Source organism: Lagenorhynchus albirostris, chromosome 2 (genome assembly GCF_949774975.1).
Source record: "Lagenorhynchus albirostris chromosome 2, mLagAlb1.1, whole genome shotgun sequence".
In the NCBI taxonomy this organism is placed as follows: Eukaryota; Metazoa; Chordata; class Mammalia; order Artiodactyla; family Delphinidae; genus Lagenorhynchus; species Lagenorhynchus albirostris.
Genome location: NC_083096.1, coordinates 127,678,589 through 127,698,234, shown reverse-complemented (window position 1 = coordinate 127,698,234; position 19,646 = coordinate 127,678,589). Strand labels below are relative to the sequence as shown.

General features: G+C 45.4%; 1 protein-coding gene and 1 long non-coding RNA gene across 3 annotated transcripts in view; both read right to left on the bottom strand.

Moving 5' to 3' along the window:
* Nucleotides 1–616: 616 nt before the first annotated feature.
* LOC132516131 (uncharacterized) lies at nucleotides 617–2,762 on the bottom strand. Its single transcript, XR_009539264.1, has 3 exons — nucleotides 2,235–2,762; nucleotides 1,466–1,559; nucleotides 617–754 (listed from the first exon to the last, which is right to left on the bottom strand). It is a non-coding gene; the product is annotated as an uncharacterized LOC132516131 (long non-coding RNA).
* Nucleotides 2,763–12,956: 10,194 nt separating this feature from the next.
* Nucleotides 12,957–19,646, bottom strand: part of WLS (Wnt ligand secretion mediator) — a 113,473-nt gene continuing 106,783 nt past the window's right edge. For both annotated transcript variants that reach the window (XM_060139772.1, XM_060139773.1), the window contains exon 12: nucleotides 12,957–13,894. In XM_060139772.1, the coding sequence (XP_059995755.1) occupies nucleotides 13,785–13,894 (110 nt within the window). In that variant the 3' untranslated portion in view covers nucleotides 12,957–13,784. The remainder of the gene's footprint in view (nucleotides 13,895–19,646) is intronic.

Sequence of the window (19,646 nt, the reverse complement as noted above, 5' to 3'; positions counted from 1 at the left end):
CTACTTTGGTCCCTTCTCACAGAAAGTGCTTCGTTCTGGAGATACTGGTCCGCCTGTAGCTCACACCCCGAATGCCAGAGCGGGAAGCGCTTCTCTTCATGAGTGCTTGGAGGCCACATGGGCTGATGCTCCCATAACAAGAAAAGCAACTGTGCCTCACAGGTGGAGGACCCACCTAGATGTTGGCCGAGTCAGATTTATGAGCTAAGGAAGAGATGCTTTGGGTGGTTTTCAAACTCTTTGGTGAGTTTGCAGCAATCTCAGACCACTTAAAAACTCAAATCCACCACAACTCAGCACAGCATGTTTCAGAAAATCCCTGGAAACGGGCATCTTTGCTGAGTTTCCCTAGTAACACCATCATTCCACAGGTATGACTGAGCCCCTCTGCGATCCAGGCACAGCTCTAGGTTCTGGACATACAGCTGGGAACAAAACAGATGGAACTCTGCTCTCACGAGCTTCCACTCCAGCTCAGTGCCTAGCTCACTTTTCCCAGGATCCGAGCACTTGAGCAGGTGCTAAGGCTGTGACAGGGAGGTCACAGGAGCCCCTGGGGTAGGGAACACAGCACACACCTTTCAGAAATATCTTCTCAAACCCCACTGTTTCAAGTGTGGTCTGTGTACCAGCAGCATCCCCGCGAGCTGGTAGAAATGCAGGATCTCAGGCTTCTCCCAAGATCTTCTGAGTCGGAAACTGCACCTGACTAAGCTCCCAGGAGAACCATGTGCAGGTGAAGGTTTGGAAAGCACTGCGATAGAACATGTCCCACACAAAAAAGAGTAGATGGTCAAATAAGTTTGAGGAAGAGCCTACCCGTCCCTCCCTCACAGACTCAGAAAGCTGGCATGAGAAAGGTGCAGATGTCCTCAGAAAAGGAACTTGTTTAAAATGCCAATGTTCCTCAAACTCACTGGACAGCCCAACAATGACTCAGCACCTGTAAACATTCGACGGAACTAGTGTCCTGTGAAACCTACCTTGGGAAAAACCGTGATGGCTCTCTGACAGTCACAGTTTCAACTTACTTAGTTTAAACAATTTCAGATGGAATGAGCCCATAGCACGATAACTGGCAGCTTTGCTGAGGCACAGATTTGAATCATGTCTACTGCTGGGGCTCTGGGCAAAAGTCTCAGCTCTGGGGAGTTTTGGGGAGGGTTGTGGAGGGGACCCAGGAACTACTCCTTCACGTGGCTGGGTTGGTCTCTGCTTCTGACTGAGTCCGTGGCAAAGCTCATGGGGTAATGAAAACACTGCATCTCAATGAATACCACCACTGCATGAGAGAGAAGCCTTCCAGATAATTTAAATTGCTGGTTAACGTGCATTGTGAGGATGTACATAGGAAACACTGCATTCTAGATGGAACGTGTCATTTGGAGAAACCCAGGAGCCAATATAAGCATTCCTTATTTGTCATTTAGGGAACTGGAAAAGGGACTGGGCTACACATACTCACAGGTGTCAAGAATCCGTGGCGATGATGATGATGATAACAGCTAACATTTATGGAGAGTTTCTGGCATGCCAAGCACTGTCCTAGCTCACGTTTCCTTACAACGCAATGAGATAAACAGTGCGAATCATTTTACACACTAGGAAACTGAGGCACAGAGATGGTTCCTCACTTCCACCCCTTTTACTCTGAATGCAACTTCTGAGATCTAGGTGACAGGACCAAACCAGCCAGAGGAGGAAGTGGTCCCTGGGTCCCCTCTATCCTCCTAGCCAGCCCCCAAGAGCTGAGAGCCTTGCCCAGAGCACCAGCCTGGCAGTGGCCATGACTCAAATTTGTGCCTCAGCAAAACTTCCAGTTACCACGCTCTGGTCTCCTTCCTACTGAAATAGTGTCAACCAAGAAAGTCGAATCCCCTTTGGGAGAACGTCTCTCCTGTCTGCAATTTGGGGGTGTCGCTTCAGGTGTGAGGTAGCCCTAAGTGGGCAGGTGCAGACTGGAGCAGCCTCAGTAGTGGGCCAGGGCTGGGATTCTGCGTTTCTATCATGCCCCAGGTGGTGACAGTGCTGCTGGGGCAGACCTGGAAGGCAGGACAGAAGGTGGGACTAAACTTGCTTCTGTAAGGCCTGGGCTCTACCCGCTCTGGCCCCCAGGTGCTGCGGGGCCTCTGGCAGGCCTCTCTTCCCCGGGCCCTTCGTCCCTTCTCTTTAGTGTTCAGAATAATGATACCCCTCTTCCCCGTCCCCACGTGAAGCTGCTGAAAGTTTCTCACCGAGTGTGTGCGACAGTCCCTGGCACCTCCTGTTTCAACTCACCGACTGCTTCTCACGAGGTCCTTCCCGGGGCTCCCTTGGGCTTGTGGTTGCTCCAGGCTGGCAGATCCGGATCACATGAGAGCTGGCCCAATCACCCCTCTCCCACGGACATGCAGATCTGCTGCTTCCAAATCACACGAGAGAACCCCAGAGATGAGGATAAAACCCCTATTGTGTGTTCAGACAAAACCCACGGATAAATCATCTTTGGTTCTTGGGAGGACACTTAGCAGTCCCTGGGACCTAGAAGTCAATCGCTCAGTTTATGGTGTTTTCCTCACTTTGGGACATCGTTTAGGATGGTGGTAATGGAGTCATCCAGGCACAGCCTTGAGAGTTGGCTGTGTGACCCAGAACAAATGACTTAACCTCTCTGAGTTTTAGCTTGCTCATCTGTAAGTGACGTGAATAAAGTACCTATGTCATGGGGCTGCTGTGAGGCGCTGGCACATCATCAGTGCTTCCTAAAGAGTAGCTCCTGTAATGTTATTTAGACATTGCTTACAGGAGGGGATTCTGGGGTATACAATAACAGAATACTTCTTAAATTTGCCTTTTAAAAACATCAAATTTCTGAAGAGATTTTTTAAAAATAAAATTTAAAAATATGTTCTCTCCCAATAAGAGAGACATTTTATATTAGGTCGGGCACACATGACAAAAAATTTAACAAGTAGAAATCTAGGGCTTACAAAATTTGAGGATTTCCTCGTTCCTCCTGTACCCCACTGCTCTGGACCCTTTCCCTCCTGGCAGCAGCCACTGGCATTTTAGTGCAGCTCTCCCTGGAGACTGGGGGAGCTCCATCTCCCAGGTCAGTAGGTGCAGCTCTCCCCTGGAGCTGACCTGAAGCCCTCTTGCTGTATGCCATCCCTTTGCCCCAGAAATCTGGGCCAAGCAGGAAAGAACTCTGAGTTTCATCACTAACGTCCAGGTTGCCTCCTGCCCTTAGTGCTGAACTGGAGAAGGACTCACTAGGACCTCAAGACAGAAGCCTGGAGCAGCAGGTTAGAGATTCCACCCCTCCAGCGGTTTCCTTGAGCCTCCCATCTGAGGGTCAGCTTAGGGGATGGCGGAGGACAGGGACAACACTTGGCAGGACCCTGCTGTCAGCATGCCCTCGCCCTGTGTTAATCTTCCCACAGCTGCATGGGGTAAGGGACTGGCTCGAGGGCGCACAGAGACTGAGATGGATGAGTGACTGAGCCAAAGGAGCAGGTGGGTGTTTGCCTTTCCACCTCATAATGCCAGCGCCTACACAGTATTTGGGACAGGAGGAGAAGCGTATCTGCTAGAAACGCCAGTAAAGGCAGTGAATGGAGTGGTTAAGAACAGGCTCTAGAAGCAAAATGAATTAAACCTGGCTCAGTTATTTCCCAGCTGTCTGACCTCAAGGAAATCGTTTAACCTCGATGTGCAACAGTTTCTTCAGCTTTAAAACGATGGAAATAATCATACCTACCTCTTGGGACTGATTTGAGGATGGAAATGAGTTGATAAATATCAAGGAATTAAAATGCTACCTGGCACATGCGTAGCATGGGATCTATAAATGTTAGATATTATCATTGTTGTTATTGAATTAAATCCCATGAAGGTAGGGATATTTGTCTGTTTTGGTTACTGGTCTGCTTTGGAACAGTGCCTGGCACTTAATAGGTGCTCCGTAAATATTTTGGGGGTAAATAAATATCATCATTACAATCAGTTAGAACTCTTTTGTAATGCAGACATTATTTATTTTGACCAGCAGAGGGCAGCAAGTAGCTATGACTTACAGTCATTCTGGACAAGGGGGTTTTAAATGTTAATTTTGAAGGCTAACAGGACTGTCCCCTCCTGATCCAGCTGGTGGGTTGAAAGGTTGCTGTTGCACCTGTATGAGTGGCCCCTACCCCTCCCACTTACCTTTATGCAGTTAGGATGATTGGCAGAAATTCCAACTCACGACAAACCTTGCTTCGAAATTCTCACAGGGCCAACTTATTTTCAACTTCCTTCTTCCTGTCCTTCCTCCTTCCCTCTCTCCCTCCATTCTTTCCCTCCTCCCTTCTCTTTCTCTAATTATGTTTCTCTCTCTCCCTCTCTCTCTCTGTTACACACACACACACACACACACACACACACACACACAGACACACACACTCACTCCAACGCATCAAGCTAGTATACTGTACACATTCCCAAATTCTATCTGTACTACTGCACCTTGTACTCCAAACCATTAAGTCTAGAGTGGATATTCGTCCCAATCAATTAGTGCTGCTAAATATAGTATAATAGAAAGAAAGAAAGTATATAGAAAGAAATAGAAAGAAAGTATATAGAAAGAACATCTGATAGATTAAAAACTAGACCCAGAGAGGTACTGTAACTTGGCCAAAGACACACAGCAATTAGTTGCAAAGTTACAGCATAAGCCAGGACATTCTGCTCTGTCCATCCCACCAGGTCATCACTCACCTCTCCTTCTACCCACAGAGAAGACTCACGCAGTCCCCATTTATTGATCCAATCAATGTGATCATCAGCTTCTGACCCCAGATGCTATTCCCCTGAACTCTGCAATGGAAGAGCTGACTGCTTCCCAGGGCATCCCCCTGGGAGGTCCAGGCACGGGGGACAGTCAGCAACCACTGCCTACTTGTCCCTCAGCAAACTCGGCCCCTGCCCACACCTCTCAAGTTTCCTCCATGACCCAGTGCAAGTCCATCTTCCCCAATGACAGGGCCCACGCCGGCAAAGTCAAGGTGAGGACCTGGGTAGCACCTGGGTAGCGTAGCACAGAGAGCTCTACTTCTCACAGGCAGCTTCTAGCATGCCTGGTGGCTGGAACGGTTCCCACACTTCAGCCTCATGGCTGTCCCAGAGGCTCAGCTCACGGGTGGCCCACTCCTACAGCCTCCCTAGTTTTCTTAAGATAGTGTCTTTCCCAATCATTATCCAAAAAACTTTAGAAAAAAGTATTTGAGATTCCCACTGAAAAACAAATTCCATACGAATTAATGAATTAAAGAAAGAAAACTTAGAAAGAAAATTTAGAAAACTAGAAAAAAATACGGTTGACCTGTTCTCTTATCTCGGATTAGAGAGATTTCCTTCAGCATTACAGCAAAGGTAGAAAATATAAAGGAAATGATTTACAGAATTGATTATATAAAATTAAAAAGCTCCATGCCCCCAAGAAACCTCAAAAACAAAATCAAAAGCAAGTAACAATTGGGAAAAGTTTGGCTACATGTATGAGAGACAAAGGATGAATATCCTAAACCAGAATGTCAGAGGAAAACGGATGAAGACTCTGAACTGACAACCTAAAAATATAAACTCACAGGAATATAGAACATGTTCAATCTCACTGGTCATGAAATATAAGTAAAATGCAACTTTTTTTGCACCTTAAAGTGGCAAATTGCAAAATTGCATAGTGTCAGTGAAGATGTGAAGCCACAGGCCCCCATTCTGCTGGTGGCACATTTCTGGGGGCCATGGTAAGCTTACAGTTGTCCATCGTGAATGCTTTTTTCCATAGCCTTTATCACCGTCACTGTGTTTATTTATTACTTATTCCCCCTCACCGCTTCCCCCTACCAGGTCAATATGCACCTTGGTGACAGGGACATTGCTTACTTGTCTGTCCCAAGTACTTAGAACAGCACTAGCCCAAAACTAGGGTGCTCAACATACGCCTAATGAATGAAGGATTGAACTTTTGCCCCAGTAATTCTACTCTTAGGAACCGATCCTAAGGCAACCATCAGAGATCTACAACAAGATTTATATCCAAGGATGTTCATTTCAGCTTATAATAGTCAAATTTTGCAAATCATTTAAATGTCCAAAATAGGGGCTTAATAAACAAACATCCTTATTAGAGACTACAATAATAAAGTCATTAAAATCATGTAGATGATATAATGATATGGAGTTTCTAAATATAGTGTATTGTGAAGGAGGCAGGTCACATAATACCGTTTTCTAGAGAATTTCTGGAGAAATTCTCCAGAAATCTTTTGTATATAATACCATTGTAATATATAAAAAATACATATGTTATATATATACACACATATATGATATATTCATGCATATATAAACATAGGAAATATGATCTATGCATATAATATACACACGTGCATACATGCATATAAAAACTTGTGTAAGAACACTGACATTTTAAGTATTTATGTCTAATACTTGGTGTGATCAAGTATTGAAAAGTTTGCCTTTTTTTCCTGACTCATGCATCTTTCCAAGGTTTTTACAACAAGCCTGTTTTGCTTTGGGGAATCAGGTAAGAACACAACGTAGCACCCATATTACTCAAGCTGACTCTGGTTCCAGGTAGCTAACAGCTCAGGGGTGACCCTGCACCAACAGAGGGCGGGTGCTGGCTAGGCCCTGCCTCCTTGCTCAGCGGGGCTGCCACTCACCCTTCTAGGGAGCCGGAAGCCCGAAGCTCGAAGAAGCCTGAGTGAGCAGGGCAGTGGTGGCGGTCCCGAGCTTTCCCTTTTCTCAGTGTAAGTTCCACGCTCCCTCTCAGTGTCTCCTCGGACCGCCTTACGAACCTGCACAGGAATCCTTGTCTCAGCAGTTGTCTTTCGGGGGACCAGGCTAAGCCACACAAACGTGATTTAACACTCCTGCCCATTCCTAGGAACAGCTCCCTTTGTGAAGCATTTCACAAAAAAAGGAAGAGTCTCTTTAAAACGGATTCTCAGTTCGCAGTGAGTCTTGACCGGCTTCTGGCCTTTTTGTGCTGGCCTGGAGTTTCCATCCGGTCAGCATGTGAGGAACGTCCGCCAAGCACGTGCGATGGAAAGATCTCATGTGTTGGCCGCTCCTGTCTTTGGCCCACTTTCAGTCTCTCAGTGTCCCTGAACTGAGAAGAGTTCATCATGGGAGTGAAGACCATCCTGACCTTGACTCATCCCCCTGGAAAGAGTTGCTGGGTAGAGCAGCCACCTGAGGGAGCTCAGAGCTTCAGAGGAGCTCAGAACAGTGAGAAGGATCGGAGGAGCTTCCGAATCAATAAATGCAGGGGATCTATTTACACTAGCACCCCCTCAGGCTTCGATGCCAGCGCATCTGCCCACAGCGGATCTGGATCAAGTGCCCTGCATTGCTGTAAGATGTCATTAACACACAGCCTCCTTTACCGTTCTTAGAATCAGGGCTGGTGAGGACTTCAGAGATCACCTAGTTCACGGGGAATGGGGTGTAGGCAACTGCCCTAAGGGTCCCAGAGCAAAGTCATATGCAAAGCTATGACAAGAACTCACTAAAAAGCAATAATTATCATGGAGCAACTGCAAATTCCCCCATTCCAAGGTCTGACTTTTGTTCTAAGAATTTGCTCAGTGGTAGCTGTCATCCTCCCTTTGGCCGGAAGAGGGCAGACACTTGCCATCGATGGAAGTGGAGAGGAAGCAGATATTTTTTAGGCTGGAATAACATCTCCCAATAAGGTCATTCTGCTCTAATGAGAGTTGCAGCCCAAAAGAAAATTCTTGACTCTTCTGCTGCAAATATGCCACTGAAGAGACAGGTTCAGAGACTGAAGATCTCTTCTTAGTACCAACTTTGTCATTTCACTTCTCTGAACCTCACTCCTTTATTATGTAGTCACTATGTGACTATGAAGAGGAGATATTAAAGGAAAAATATGTAAATTATAAAGTTCCATATTACAAAACACATGCACATGAAAAAAGGAGTTTAACAGTAATGGGGTGTGTGTGTGTGTGTGTGTGTGTGTGTGTGTGTGTGTGTGTGTGTGTGTGTGAGACAGAGAGAGAGCTGGACAAAGGAGAGATCCAGGCTGAGGGAGGAAATTCTCCAGCAGTTGAAACCAACCCATTCTGCACTTACGTCTTAACTACTTTTATTTACATTTCAAACTGTGCTTATTTAAAAGTTACAGATGTGCTTTACCTATTGAATCTGTGTGTGGGAAAAAGTGAAATTCACAGACACACTTGTAAAGTCCTACAATTTAGTTGAAAAATAGTGCTGAATACAAAGGCGGGTATTGGCGATACAGGCATACGTTGGAGGTACTGCGGGTTTGGCTCCGGAACACTGTGATAAAGTGAACACCACAATAAAAGGACTCACATGGAGTTTTTGGTTTCCCAATGCATATAAAAGTTATGTTTACACCATACTATAGTCTATTCAGTGTGCAGTAGCATCATGTCTAAAAAACAACGGGCATACCGCAATTAAAAAACACTTCATTGCTAAAAACCGCTAAACATCATCTGACAACAGAGGGTCGCCATAAACCTTCCATTTGTAAAAATTGCAGTATCTGCAAAGTGCAATAAAACAAGGTATGCCTGTATTAATTTTAAAAACTCTTAAAGTGTTTTAGTGGTCACATGTTCATGAGAAGCAAAAAGGTAAGAAGTGGATAAGTTTTCAAATCCAGTGCCATTTGCTTAGGATGTCGAGCCCTAGTAGAAGTATTTTCACACTAATCTGTGCCAGCCGGAGCAATGCTGCAGTCTGAGTATCAAATTCTAGAACAATGAGAAACTAGAAGGCACTTAATAGGCGCGCAGTCATGAGGCAAGGGTCCAGAAACCACATCTGGAGGAGGAGCTGAGGAATCAAGACGTGAGCCTGGAGGAGAGCAGTCCTGGGTGGGACAGGACCTGTGGGAGGAACTGTAGTCAGAACAAAAAGGCTAAAGTCGCAAAGGGGGTCGGGTCTCAATACTGAAGGGTCTTCTCAACCACCGAAGCTAAGTGCATGATCATAGAGACAGGAAGCTCTGGGCACTGGGGTGGATCCAGGAGTGCCCGAAGAGCCCTCTGATGTCAGGAGGAAAGAAACGCACCACTGACACTGTCTCAGAAACCAAGTCATCCCTGTACAATGAAAGTCATCCCTGTAGCAAAATGTGACGGGCAAGAGCAAGCCGCCGAAGTCAGAATGGTTCCCGTAGCACAAAAGTACGAGAGGACCTTGAAATACAGGGAGTGAGGCATAGGCTCATGGAAGTCAGGCTACACCCACACATGAAGCCTAATCAACTGCACTAACATATCCCGATGCTGAATGGCAGTGAAAGGAGCAGGGTCTGATTGAATCAAGGGAAGAAGGGCATCCCCAGCAGTCCGAGAGAATGGGATGAGCTGAGGTGCGTTCACTGGCTCACCCACCAATGCTCCCCAGCTGGACTCCCACACCGTGCTAAGCACTCTTCAGGGAGCTGTGTGTATTTCCTTTGGAGGTACGGCTTCGTCATGGTTGAGATGTTGTTTCTTTCAAGGGCTCTCATGTCTCTGTGCTTTTATCCCCTGTGCACCGAAAACCTCCCATTTCCTCTTTTAGCCTCCATGGTTACCCAACAATAGCAAGGAAGAACACATCCTTGATGATGGAGACACAAGGCGTGTCGAATGCTTCACTGTTGAGACTGCATGGGAATTGCCATCCATTGAGACTCCCCGATGTGAGCAGGCATCCTCTCAAAGCTGGATCAGTTTGAAAAAGTTGACAAAATAGAGTTTCTAGAACTGCCAAGATGAGGATGAGACCCAAGACCAACTTCCCTTCTGACACTTCTGTAGAGCTTCTCCAGGTACCTGCCAGAACCCCGAGGGGTCTGACTTCCAAAGGCTTCACCAGCTCTTAGGTATCAGAATTGAGACATCATCTCAGTTCTGAGAAATGATTAGAACTACCAAGAGGTTGTGAGAGAAATCACTTATTTCATTTTTATGGACATTTTCTACCCCTAAGGGGAAAATGAAGGACTAACACCTCGTGAACCCAATGGCTTAACCAACATAAAACTGATTGTTTTCTATGGGAAATAGCAATTGTACCTTACTTGTTTGATGAATATAATCGTAAATTCTCTTACTTTTTAAAGGCAGATAGTTGGGGAATTTTATACTTCTCCATAATATTCTTCAAAACTATTTCAAAAATTTAAGATAATTTGTAAAATGCATACATGGCCAATAATTAACTTTTGCTCTAGGTTGATAGTCCTTCATAAAGGCTTTTTCTTGCCTCTTGAAGGGTTTCTTGAAGTCTCCAACTGATTGAAAACAATTGTATTCAACCTGCATTGTTGAAACTGAGAACTTCTTCAGCAGAACTCCAAGCTCATTTCATGTTCATGGAGAAAACAGAACACACAAAGGGACAGGCTGCAACTTCTCTCCTTTTGACCTAAAGTTTCTCCTCTAACATCCATCGGTTATTTCTCTCCTGTCTCTGGATAAAAGTGACCTTTCACTCCTTCAAAGCTAACTCATCAGCTTGGGTCCTTTATCCCAAGTCTCTGACCTTCCTTGGGGCTTATGTTACTTCATCATTGTCTTGACTTCATGGCTGACTCTCACCCCCTCAGAGTTTACAAACTCAGTCCCATTCTCTCCCCAGACTCTGGTTCCTCCTGGACCACCGTCCTACCTCCTTCCTTCCCATCATGAGCACTCTAATGTCTGTCCTTGCCATGAGGTCCCACATGTCCAAACCACCAAATCCCACAGGCCTTATTCAATCTTTCAATGCTGTTGAATCTCTCAGGGTATTGAACTTTTTTCCCTCGGGTCTGGTTCTTTCTTTGGCTTCTTTGACACCTTGCGTTCCTGGGAGTCATGTACCTCAGTTTCTTCCTCTCACCTCTTGAATGGGCTGTGCCCGGTTCATCACTCACAGCTACCTGACGCTTTGCTGCTCTGCAAAGCTGAACTTCATTCTCAGTGATGATGGCTGCAAAGACTCCTGCCCTGACTGGTCCGCTTCTTCTCTTGTGTCCAACGGCTAGCTTGTCAATTCCTCCAGAAGATGGCTTTTAAAACCCAAAACTCCAAACTCCTCATCTGGCCCACTGTAATTCATCTTTTCTGATTGTGTGCCCAGCTCAGAATGGATTCTCCATTCTTTAGAAACTGATGTCAATCCACAGGGTAAGCTGCTAGCAGCCATTTGACTTGGCTTCCTGATCACAGGTGATCTGCACAGGGGCAGCCACCTGCCTGAGACTGAGCCACTTACGCACCCTCCCCTAGTTTTGAAGCGAGAGAGACAAAGACTTGGACTAGTTAATGGTAGTGTTTTAGGGGAAAGGTCCATGAATTCCTGGTGCTGAGTGCTCTCAGAAAGTTCTACTAAAGTCCCTCTTTTAGTTAAGCTTGCTAGACTTGGCTTCTAGTACTTACAGACCCTTAGGTAATAGTTTCACTGATACTTCCTCTCCAAAACTCCCTAATTCTGTCAAGGGCCCTAACGTTCCCTCACCTAGGAGGGCTTGAAATTTGACTCTGCTCTTGCTTTTTATGAGGTCCACATTCAGAATGCTCAGGCCTTGCCGGTTTTATCTCCAAAATTAACCCCCTCTTCTCCATGTCCTCTACTATTGCCCTGGTTCCAGGGTTTGTGATCTTTTTGCTGGGCTTGTCCAGCCTTTCTGTTGCTCCAGCAGTAACTCTGATCATATCACTTTTCTGCCTAAAATTCTAGGCTGAGTCTGATAGCTCTTCCCATAGCATTAAGGACCCTTCTCATTCTGGCTCACAGATGCATGGGGCCCATCTTCTGCTATATCCACTCCTTTTATGTGCCAATCAGGCCTGATGACCAGCCTTGTCCACACATTCTCTGTTCTTCACTTCCTCTATGATTTTTTACTGTTGTTCCCTTTGTCCTTCAGCCCTCCTAAAATCTTACTTCTTCTTCTTTAAGGCCTATCTCAGGCCCTTTCCGCATCTCCTTAGGAGAAACTCTCATCCCTCCTCTGGGGCAGGAGAGTACTTGTCGTGTTTTAAGTTCATCTTCCCTTCCAGACTGTGAAGCATGGGCTACATTTAATTCCTGGCACCACAGTGGTCGATCAGAAGTGGATGTTGAGTGCATTGGATTAAACACCATCAAATGTTTACCAGGACAGGAAAAGGCCTGAGAGAAAAGCCAAAGCCAAAGTAATTCCTCCCATCACTGTATACCATGGTTTTAGCCAAAATCAGGGAAAAGAAAGGATGGAGAGGGAGTGCCGAGTAGGTGAATTAAATGGATGGTGCCCCAAACCTCCAGGCCTCAATGTCTGAAAAACAGGACACTCACGAAATTGTCTTTAAAATCCAGAAAGAACATAGTTACACAGCTTCAGAGTTTAAAATGCGTTTCCATACACATTAACTGACTTAGTTTGCACCGCCACCCCGTGTAGCAGTTAAAGTTTATGAACGCCAGTTCGTAGGTGAGGGAACAGCCAGGTCAGGTGGCTTCAACAAGGTCACGCTATGTAATAAATGTTGGGTCTCTGCTAGGAAACTCTGCCTTCTAATCTCAGATCCAGTATTCTTTCTCTCTGCTGTACCATGTTGTCTCCCCAATGGCAGAGTTAAAATACAATGAAACAGGCTCTTTGGGGAAGTGGGCATAGGTAGGAGGGTCATAATTTACTTCTAAATCATGTACATTTTCCCCCCACACTTTCTGTCACACATGCCAGCCTAGGTAGGTTAACCATCCAGTGCAGAAAACGTTACCCTATTTCCAGAAATATATACCACCCCCAAACACTTTGATTTGATGGCAAAATATTTTAATTTTTCATAGAGCTGTTTCCCCCTACCTCATAGACGCAACACGGAAAAGAATCTACAAGCACGTGTTCTGGCTGAGCATGAGGACGAGGTGTGCATATACATATGTGCATATACATACAGGTTTATTTAAATGATCGGATCTACACTTTCGGAGGCTGTTTGAAGCATCTTATCAAAAGAAAACACATTTTAAGCAAGAGGTTAAAAAAGCTTTTCAGACCCAGAGGCCATTTAATACAATAAATCCTACTTGGGTAGTTTAGCAAACATGTTTTAAAACCCACATCCAACAGACTGGTTAGTATTGGATATACAGATTTGGTTTCAAAGCTGAAATGCCCCTGGTGTAACAGACCTTCTCATGAAATTCAGTTATTTTATATTATGCCGTAAAAAATAAGGGCACATATCTATTGACAACTTAAATATTAACTTGATAGGCTACTTGGTGATATAAATAGGGAAAAAAAAAGTGGTCACGGACTAAGAAGACTATGACACCAGCCTATCTCGGACAGCAAAGAATGTTAAACTCTATCCTAGACTCTAAAACAGGAAAAAAAAAGAATCAAATATTCCACTCCATATAGACCCCATCTGGCCCAAACCATCCCCCAAGGAGTGCACCCCCAACACATGAGGTTGACTAACCACCTGCTACAGCTGTTACTATGTCACTAATTAACAATGATCACAGAACATGTGTCGTACCAGAGGGTTTGTTATCATACACAATGCATTAGTGGCTGCAGGAATCTTCCTCCAAGAGTTACCATCAGAAGGCAAGCTGACAAACGTCCACGCTGCTGGTCCAAGTAAACCACAGCTAAGAGACAGAGCATTCATTTGCACGTGGAGCTCTCTGGCACGCTCCCCACTCTAGTTAGCGGGGCTGGGGCGTGGGGGACAGTCCCAGCCGGGTGCTGCAGCCTCCTACTCCTGGGCCTCCTTGCGGGTCAACTTGTAGATCTCGGTGGGTCCGTCCACGTGGGTGATAGTGGTGGTGAGCTGGAGTTCTTCCCCACTGTGGACACCCAGATCGCCTGAAACAGGGTTTTTGGTGTTAGATGTGATCAAGGAGGAAGGAGAAAGCTGGGATTCGTCTCAGTAACAACCGCCCAACACCAGAGCTCTTTCACATTCTGAGCTTAGAGAAAAAACCAGGGCACAGACACCTAAAAGTAGGGCTGACTCCCACCCTTTGCACTCGGACTCGCCAGTAATTTCTTAGCATTTCCGTCTCCCAGAGAAGACATTTTAAGGATAGATGAGTCAGCTTACTGCCTACGTTATTCGTAATATTATTAACATTTAATAGACCTTACTTTGTGCCTGACGCTATTCTTGATGCTTTATACGTGATGGTTGAAATTTGTCAAATGCGTCTTCTGCGTCTATTGACACGACCATGCGGTTTTTGCCGTATTTAATCCTCACGAGAGCCCTCCGAGGCAGGAACTCTGGTCTTGCCAGCTTTACAGGTGAGGAAGCTGGGAGGGGGGGTCAGGAAGAGGAGCAGACACACGATGGAGCCGGGAACTAGGCCAAGGAAGGTAGGTCTGACTCCAAAATCACGTACACATTCGCTGTGAATAATTTACAAAGCAGCTACGGCCATGTGAAGGTAAAGACGACCTGCCTATATTTACCAACAGATTGGACAGGGCACTACGTGTAATGCCTTTAGGAATAATTAGGGGTTTTCTCCTCCAGGAAAAAAACGTAAGAAATGTGCTCTGAATTTTCTGTTGCCCCCAGGATTCTACACAACACCAGTGTTCTGGAGTCATCACCAGTGGACAAAGGTATTCCTCTGCTAAAATGGAATAATGTGGCCTCTTCTCAACTAGCAGGAGAAAAATAAGTTTCTGTGTTAAACCCTTAGAGTCTGCTACCTGCCGTAAGACCATCAAGTGAATATATAGTTGGCAAAGGGAAAACGAAAAACACCAAGACCCAGTGGTTCTCAGTTGGACTGTATGTGGGGAGCACATGTACAGGCATATTTGCAGAGAGGGGTGCTGGAGAACAAAAGGTTAAGGTTATGTCTGGGATTATTTTTTTACTTACATTGTACACATATGATTTCATAGTTGCTGGAACTGAAATTTTTCCTACTTCAAAGCATGGAATTAAACACACAAGCACTGTTTTCAAATGGGATTCCATACTATTACTTAGAAGAAAGCGCCGGCCCAACTAATATCTCGTCACTAGTTTAGGAATTGCTGGGCATCCATTAATCTGATGGCCTTAGGACCCTAGGGGTCACCCTGCAGGCTGGTGCCCTTCATGTGTGCCACGGGGTATTAGTTTTTCACTGTAGACCCTCAGCAGCTGTGCAACCAAATCACTCTTATGAAATGCTGGAATTGCAATTCTCTACCCAGAAGAATCTTTAGTCCCAGAAGCAGGGTCATTAGCTGTCGCAGAAACTGTTAATAGCAATTGGGGCTGTTCTAGCAAGTGTCCAATCCAAGGACAGGGGGCAGAGCAGGTACCAAAGGGGTATCAGCCCAGACTCCAATGGTACGGCACTTGGCATGCACCAATAGGGTGGAAAGGCTGCTTAAAGGCTTTACACAGAGCTGCCTGGGGCCACGTGGAACCATTAATTATACAATGAGCAAGTTTTCCCAGGTCACTAACTTACATTCTCACTGCTGCAACTTCTAGTCCACTCCTCAGTCAAGAACGGGCTTAAGCCTCAAATTTCTTGGTCAAAGCTAGTTCTGGATTTGCATATCTGGGTGAGCCAACCAAAACTTCAAAGCCAATTTCATGATCTGCATGTCTGAGAGTCATCAAAATTTCAAAGAGAGTCCTGAGCACCCCAGTAGACCCATTAGTACCTCCAAGTGTTTACCTAAGGAATCCCTTTCACTGAAGACTTCGTAGAAATAGATACTAGATTGTAATTCTACTCAGGTTTTGAACCGAAGGCACCAATTATTTAAGCTTAAAATGTGATTCCAAATTGCAGGTCCTGGAAAATGTGTATGACCGTTACAGATCACATCATGTGAAAAAACAGCCAAAATTACTTGGGCTTTTTAATTTTAACAGGTACCTATGTTATAGTGCTTGTCCTATGTCTGACTCCATTCTAAACACTTTACAAATATTTATGCATTTAATCCTCATTACCAGCCCTTTGAGAGAGGTACCATTTCATCATTTCCATTCTTTTGAAGAAGAAACTGAGGCACAGACAGGTCAAGTAACTTTCCCAAGACCCAAGTTGATAAATAGTGATGTGGGGGGCTTCCCTGGTGGCGCAGTGGTTGAGAGTCCACCTATCGATGCAGGGGACACAGGTTCGTGCCCCGGTCCGGGAAGATCCCTCATGCCGCGGAGCGGCTGGGCCCGTGAGCCATGGCCGCTGGGCCTGCGCGTCCGGAGCCTGTGCTCCGCAACGGGAGAGGCCACAACAGTGAGAGGCCCGCGTACCGCAACAACAACAGCAACAACAAAAAATAGTGATGTGGGGTTGAAACCGGAGCAATGAGCCTCCTCAGCCTTAGGTTATGCTGACTCTATGTAAATATTCAAGTTTCCAACACCCACTGAGACTGCTGGTGAAGTACAAATCCACACACAATACGTTACTCTCATAGATATATACATATATACATACAGTAATTTGGATGAATTGTTCAGCATATTAATTTTGCATTTGCATCTGATGAAAGGAAGTTTATAGCACACAACATCAGTGCACTGATAGTAAGGAGAGCTATTATTTATGAATATTTACCATATGCACTTTTAGGGGCTTAGCGCGCCCTGTATTTCCTAATAAGATGTGAAGACACCAAGGCTCAAATAGGCAATGAATTTCTCTAATGTGACCAGGCTTGCTCCCAGCAGAGACGGAATGAGGACCTGGATCAATGGGACTCTGGCTAGGAAAATCCATGATTCATGTGTGGTTTCATTGTACCTTGAAGACCAACATTTCCCCCTTAGGGAACAGATGGGAAAATGACAGTGACATAGCAGGAGTAGGGATCCCGCCATTTGTCTCCAAACTTCACAAACGTCCTCTTCTGCCAAGGTCTCACTCCACCTGCTACCCTCCCTCTCTCAGCTTCTGCTGCTCGGTGCACAAACATGTTCAAAGTCTCTTCCCTTCCAAGACAACAAAACAAAACAAAACAAACCCTTCTGAAAATGTGATATGTTTCTTATTAGGGGGTAGGAGCAGAATAAATGGAAAAGAATAAATTATGAAAGGAAAAGAATTCTTCAGTTTGCAGTAAGTCTCTCTTCCTAGTTATGATGTCAGTTCATCTCAGCTAATTAACAATCAGATGAAGCCTTGGGCTTCCCTGGTGACACAGTGGTTGGGAGTCTGCCTGCTGATGCAGGGGACAGGGGTTTGTGCCCCGGTCCGGGAAGATCCCACGTGCCGCGGAGCGGCTGGGCCCGTGAGCCATGGCCACTGAGCCTGCGCGTCCGGAGCCTGTGCTCCGCATCGGGAGAGGCCACAACAGTGAGAGGCCCGCGTACCGCAAAAAAAAAAAAAAAAAAAAGAAAAAGATGAAGCCTTCTTTCTAACCATTGTGAAATGAGACCAATCTCTGCCATGGGATTTAATCTCAAAGGACTATCAATAGATCCACATCTATGGTACGACATCCACAGATACGCTGCTGCTGCTTGATTTGAACTGCTGGAATGCATACCGGGGATGCAGAAAGCTACATAAACTGCACTCTAATGATATAATGATGAGCACAGCTTCCTAAGACTGGCAGCATTTTAATGACAATTATTTGTGTAAATGTGGCTACTTTAGTCAAAGAAGGGAAACTTCTAATTTAATTCCAAGGTGGTTTCACAGAATTTGGGAGAGATCCACATTCTTCTAATATTAATAAGGGCTACCTAATTCTGTCCTCACAACCACTAAGGCAAATTAATACCTCATTACCCAGATGTGGAAGCCAGAAAGCTCTCATACTATGAGTTTATATTTACTTCTTGAGGTCATACACAGTATATATTGGAGACAGGATTCCAAACCATCTGTGTCTACCTCCAAAGTTTATGTTCTTTCTATAACACTCCTTATTTTTCTGTGGAATTTCTTCCAGTCCCACAACAAACCTCTTCCCATTTTCACCTTCAACGCTAAGCTCAAATGATAACTCTCTGTAATGATGTCTCTGGTTCATGGAAAAATGAGAAAATCAAGGAGAGTGTATTGTTAGTAAAGCTAAATTATTTCCATGCCAAAGACTGTTGTTTACAATTATATCCTTTCTACATTTTGGGTGTTAACAAAATACTGGATGGTGGGTTTTCTAAATCTTTAAAAATAAAAAAAAAAATTTTTTAAAGAATGTAAATCACCAGCACAGTATCTGCTATGTAGTAAGTGATCATTAAAAACACCCACCAACTTCCTCACATGGGCCAGTCCAACTCCTCCCTGCTCCGCTCTACACGGTTCTATCTAGCCCAACACCCTAGCACTGGAATTCCCCACTGGGGTTTAGGGGCAAACACTCAGCTAGAAAACAGGTGTGGCTGGGCTTGCCTGGTGGCGCAGTGGTTGAGAGTCCACCTGCCGATACAGGGGACACGGGTTCGAGCCCCGGTCCGGGAGGATCCCACATGCCGCGGAGCGGCTGGGCCCGTGAGCCATGGCCGCTGAGCCTGCGCATCCGGAGCCTGTGCTCCGCAACGGAAGGGGCCGCAGCAGTGAGAGGCCCGCGTTCCGCAAAACAAAACAAAACAAAACAAACAGGTGTGCTTTGGGATGACTCAGCCTTTGTGATCCCTTCTGGGGGATAAGGCAGAGTGGCCTTGGTAGGAAGGGTTCAGGGATCTCTCAATCCCTTTCAACGATGAAGTTGGTTTATACCAGGCTTGAAGTGAGCCGTTTCCCATCTACCTCCAAGGTGCCTCCAGACACTCAGTGCCAGGCACCTCTAAGGAGGGGAACAATAAATCCTAGACATTTTGCATGAAATCTTAGCATCGTAGCTTGAATTGTACCTCCCCGCCAATCCATTTGTTGAAGTCCTATTCCCAGTGCCTCAGAATGTGACTATATTTGGACACAGGGTCTTTAAAGAGGTGATTAAGTTAAAATGGAGTCATTAGGGTGAACCCTAATCCAATATAACCATAATTTCTCCTTCTGAGAAAAAAAAAGATGAGGATACAGACATGCACAGAGGGAAGACCATGTGAAGAGACAGGCTATCAAGACCCACTTCAGAATCTGAGTCCAGCCCTGGAGGGAAGACCGATTCCATCGCTGCTCACAGACATCAAGGGGAAGCCAGCCTGGCCATGGGTAGGTGCGTGTCACTTAACACACAAGCAGGGGAAAGATCGCAACAAAAGGCAGCCACTGTCAAAGCCTCATGACTCAAACCAAACATTTACTGAGGCAACAAAAGCCTAAGCCACCTTTCCTGTGAAACAAGCAGCCTCCAGAAGCCTCCAGAAGCCAAACTGACCCTGAACGGTAGCTACCAAGACACACGGCCTGGGGTTGCTGCTGTGGCTTCCAGCAGAAAGAATGTGTCAGACAGAAGACATTTAGTGGGAATAGAAATAGAAAGGAACCTGTTGGCACTTAGAGTGTCTCCTGTTCCCTCTGTCATAGTCATCTAGTCAGGAATTCCATTTCTCACTTTTTTTCTAAAACCTTCTGATAAGAATATTATAAACGAAATAACACAAAAATGAAAGCTAGTATCAAGAATTGACTTCATAAGCAACTCCACCTTTTTTTCCCTACATGAACTGGTGACTTGAGGGGATCTGGACAGTGTG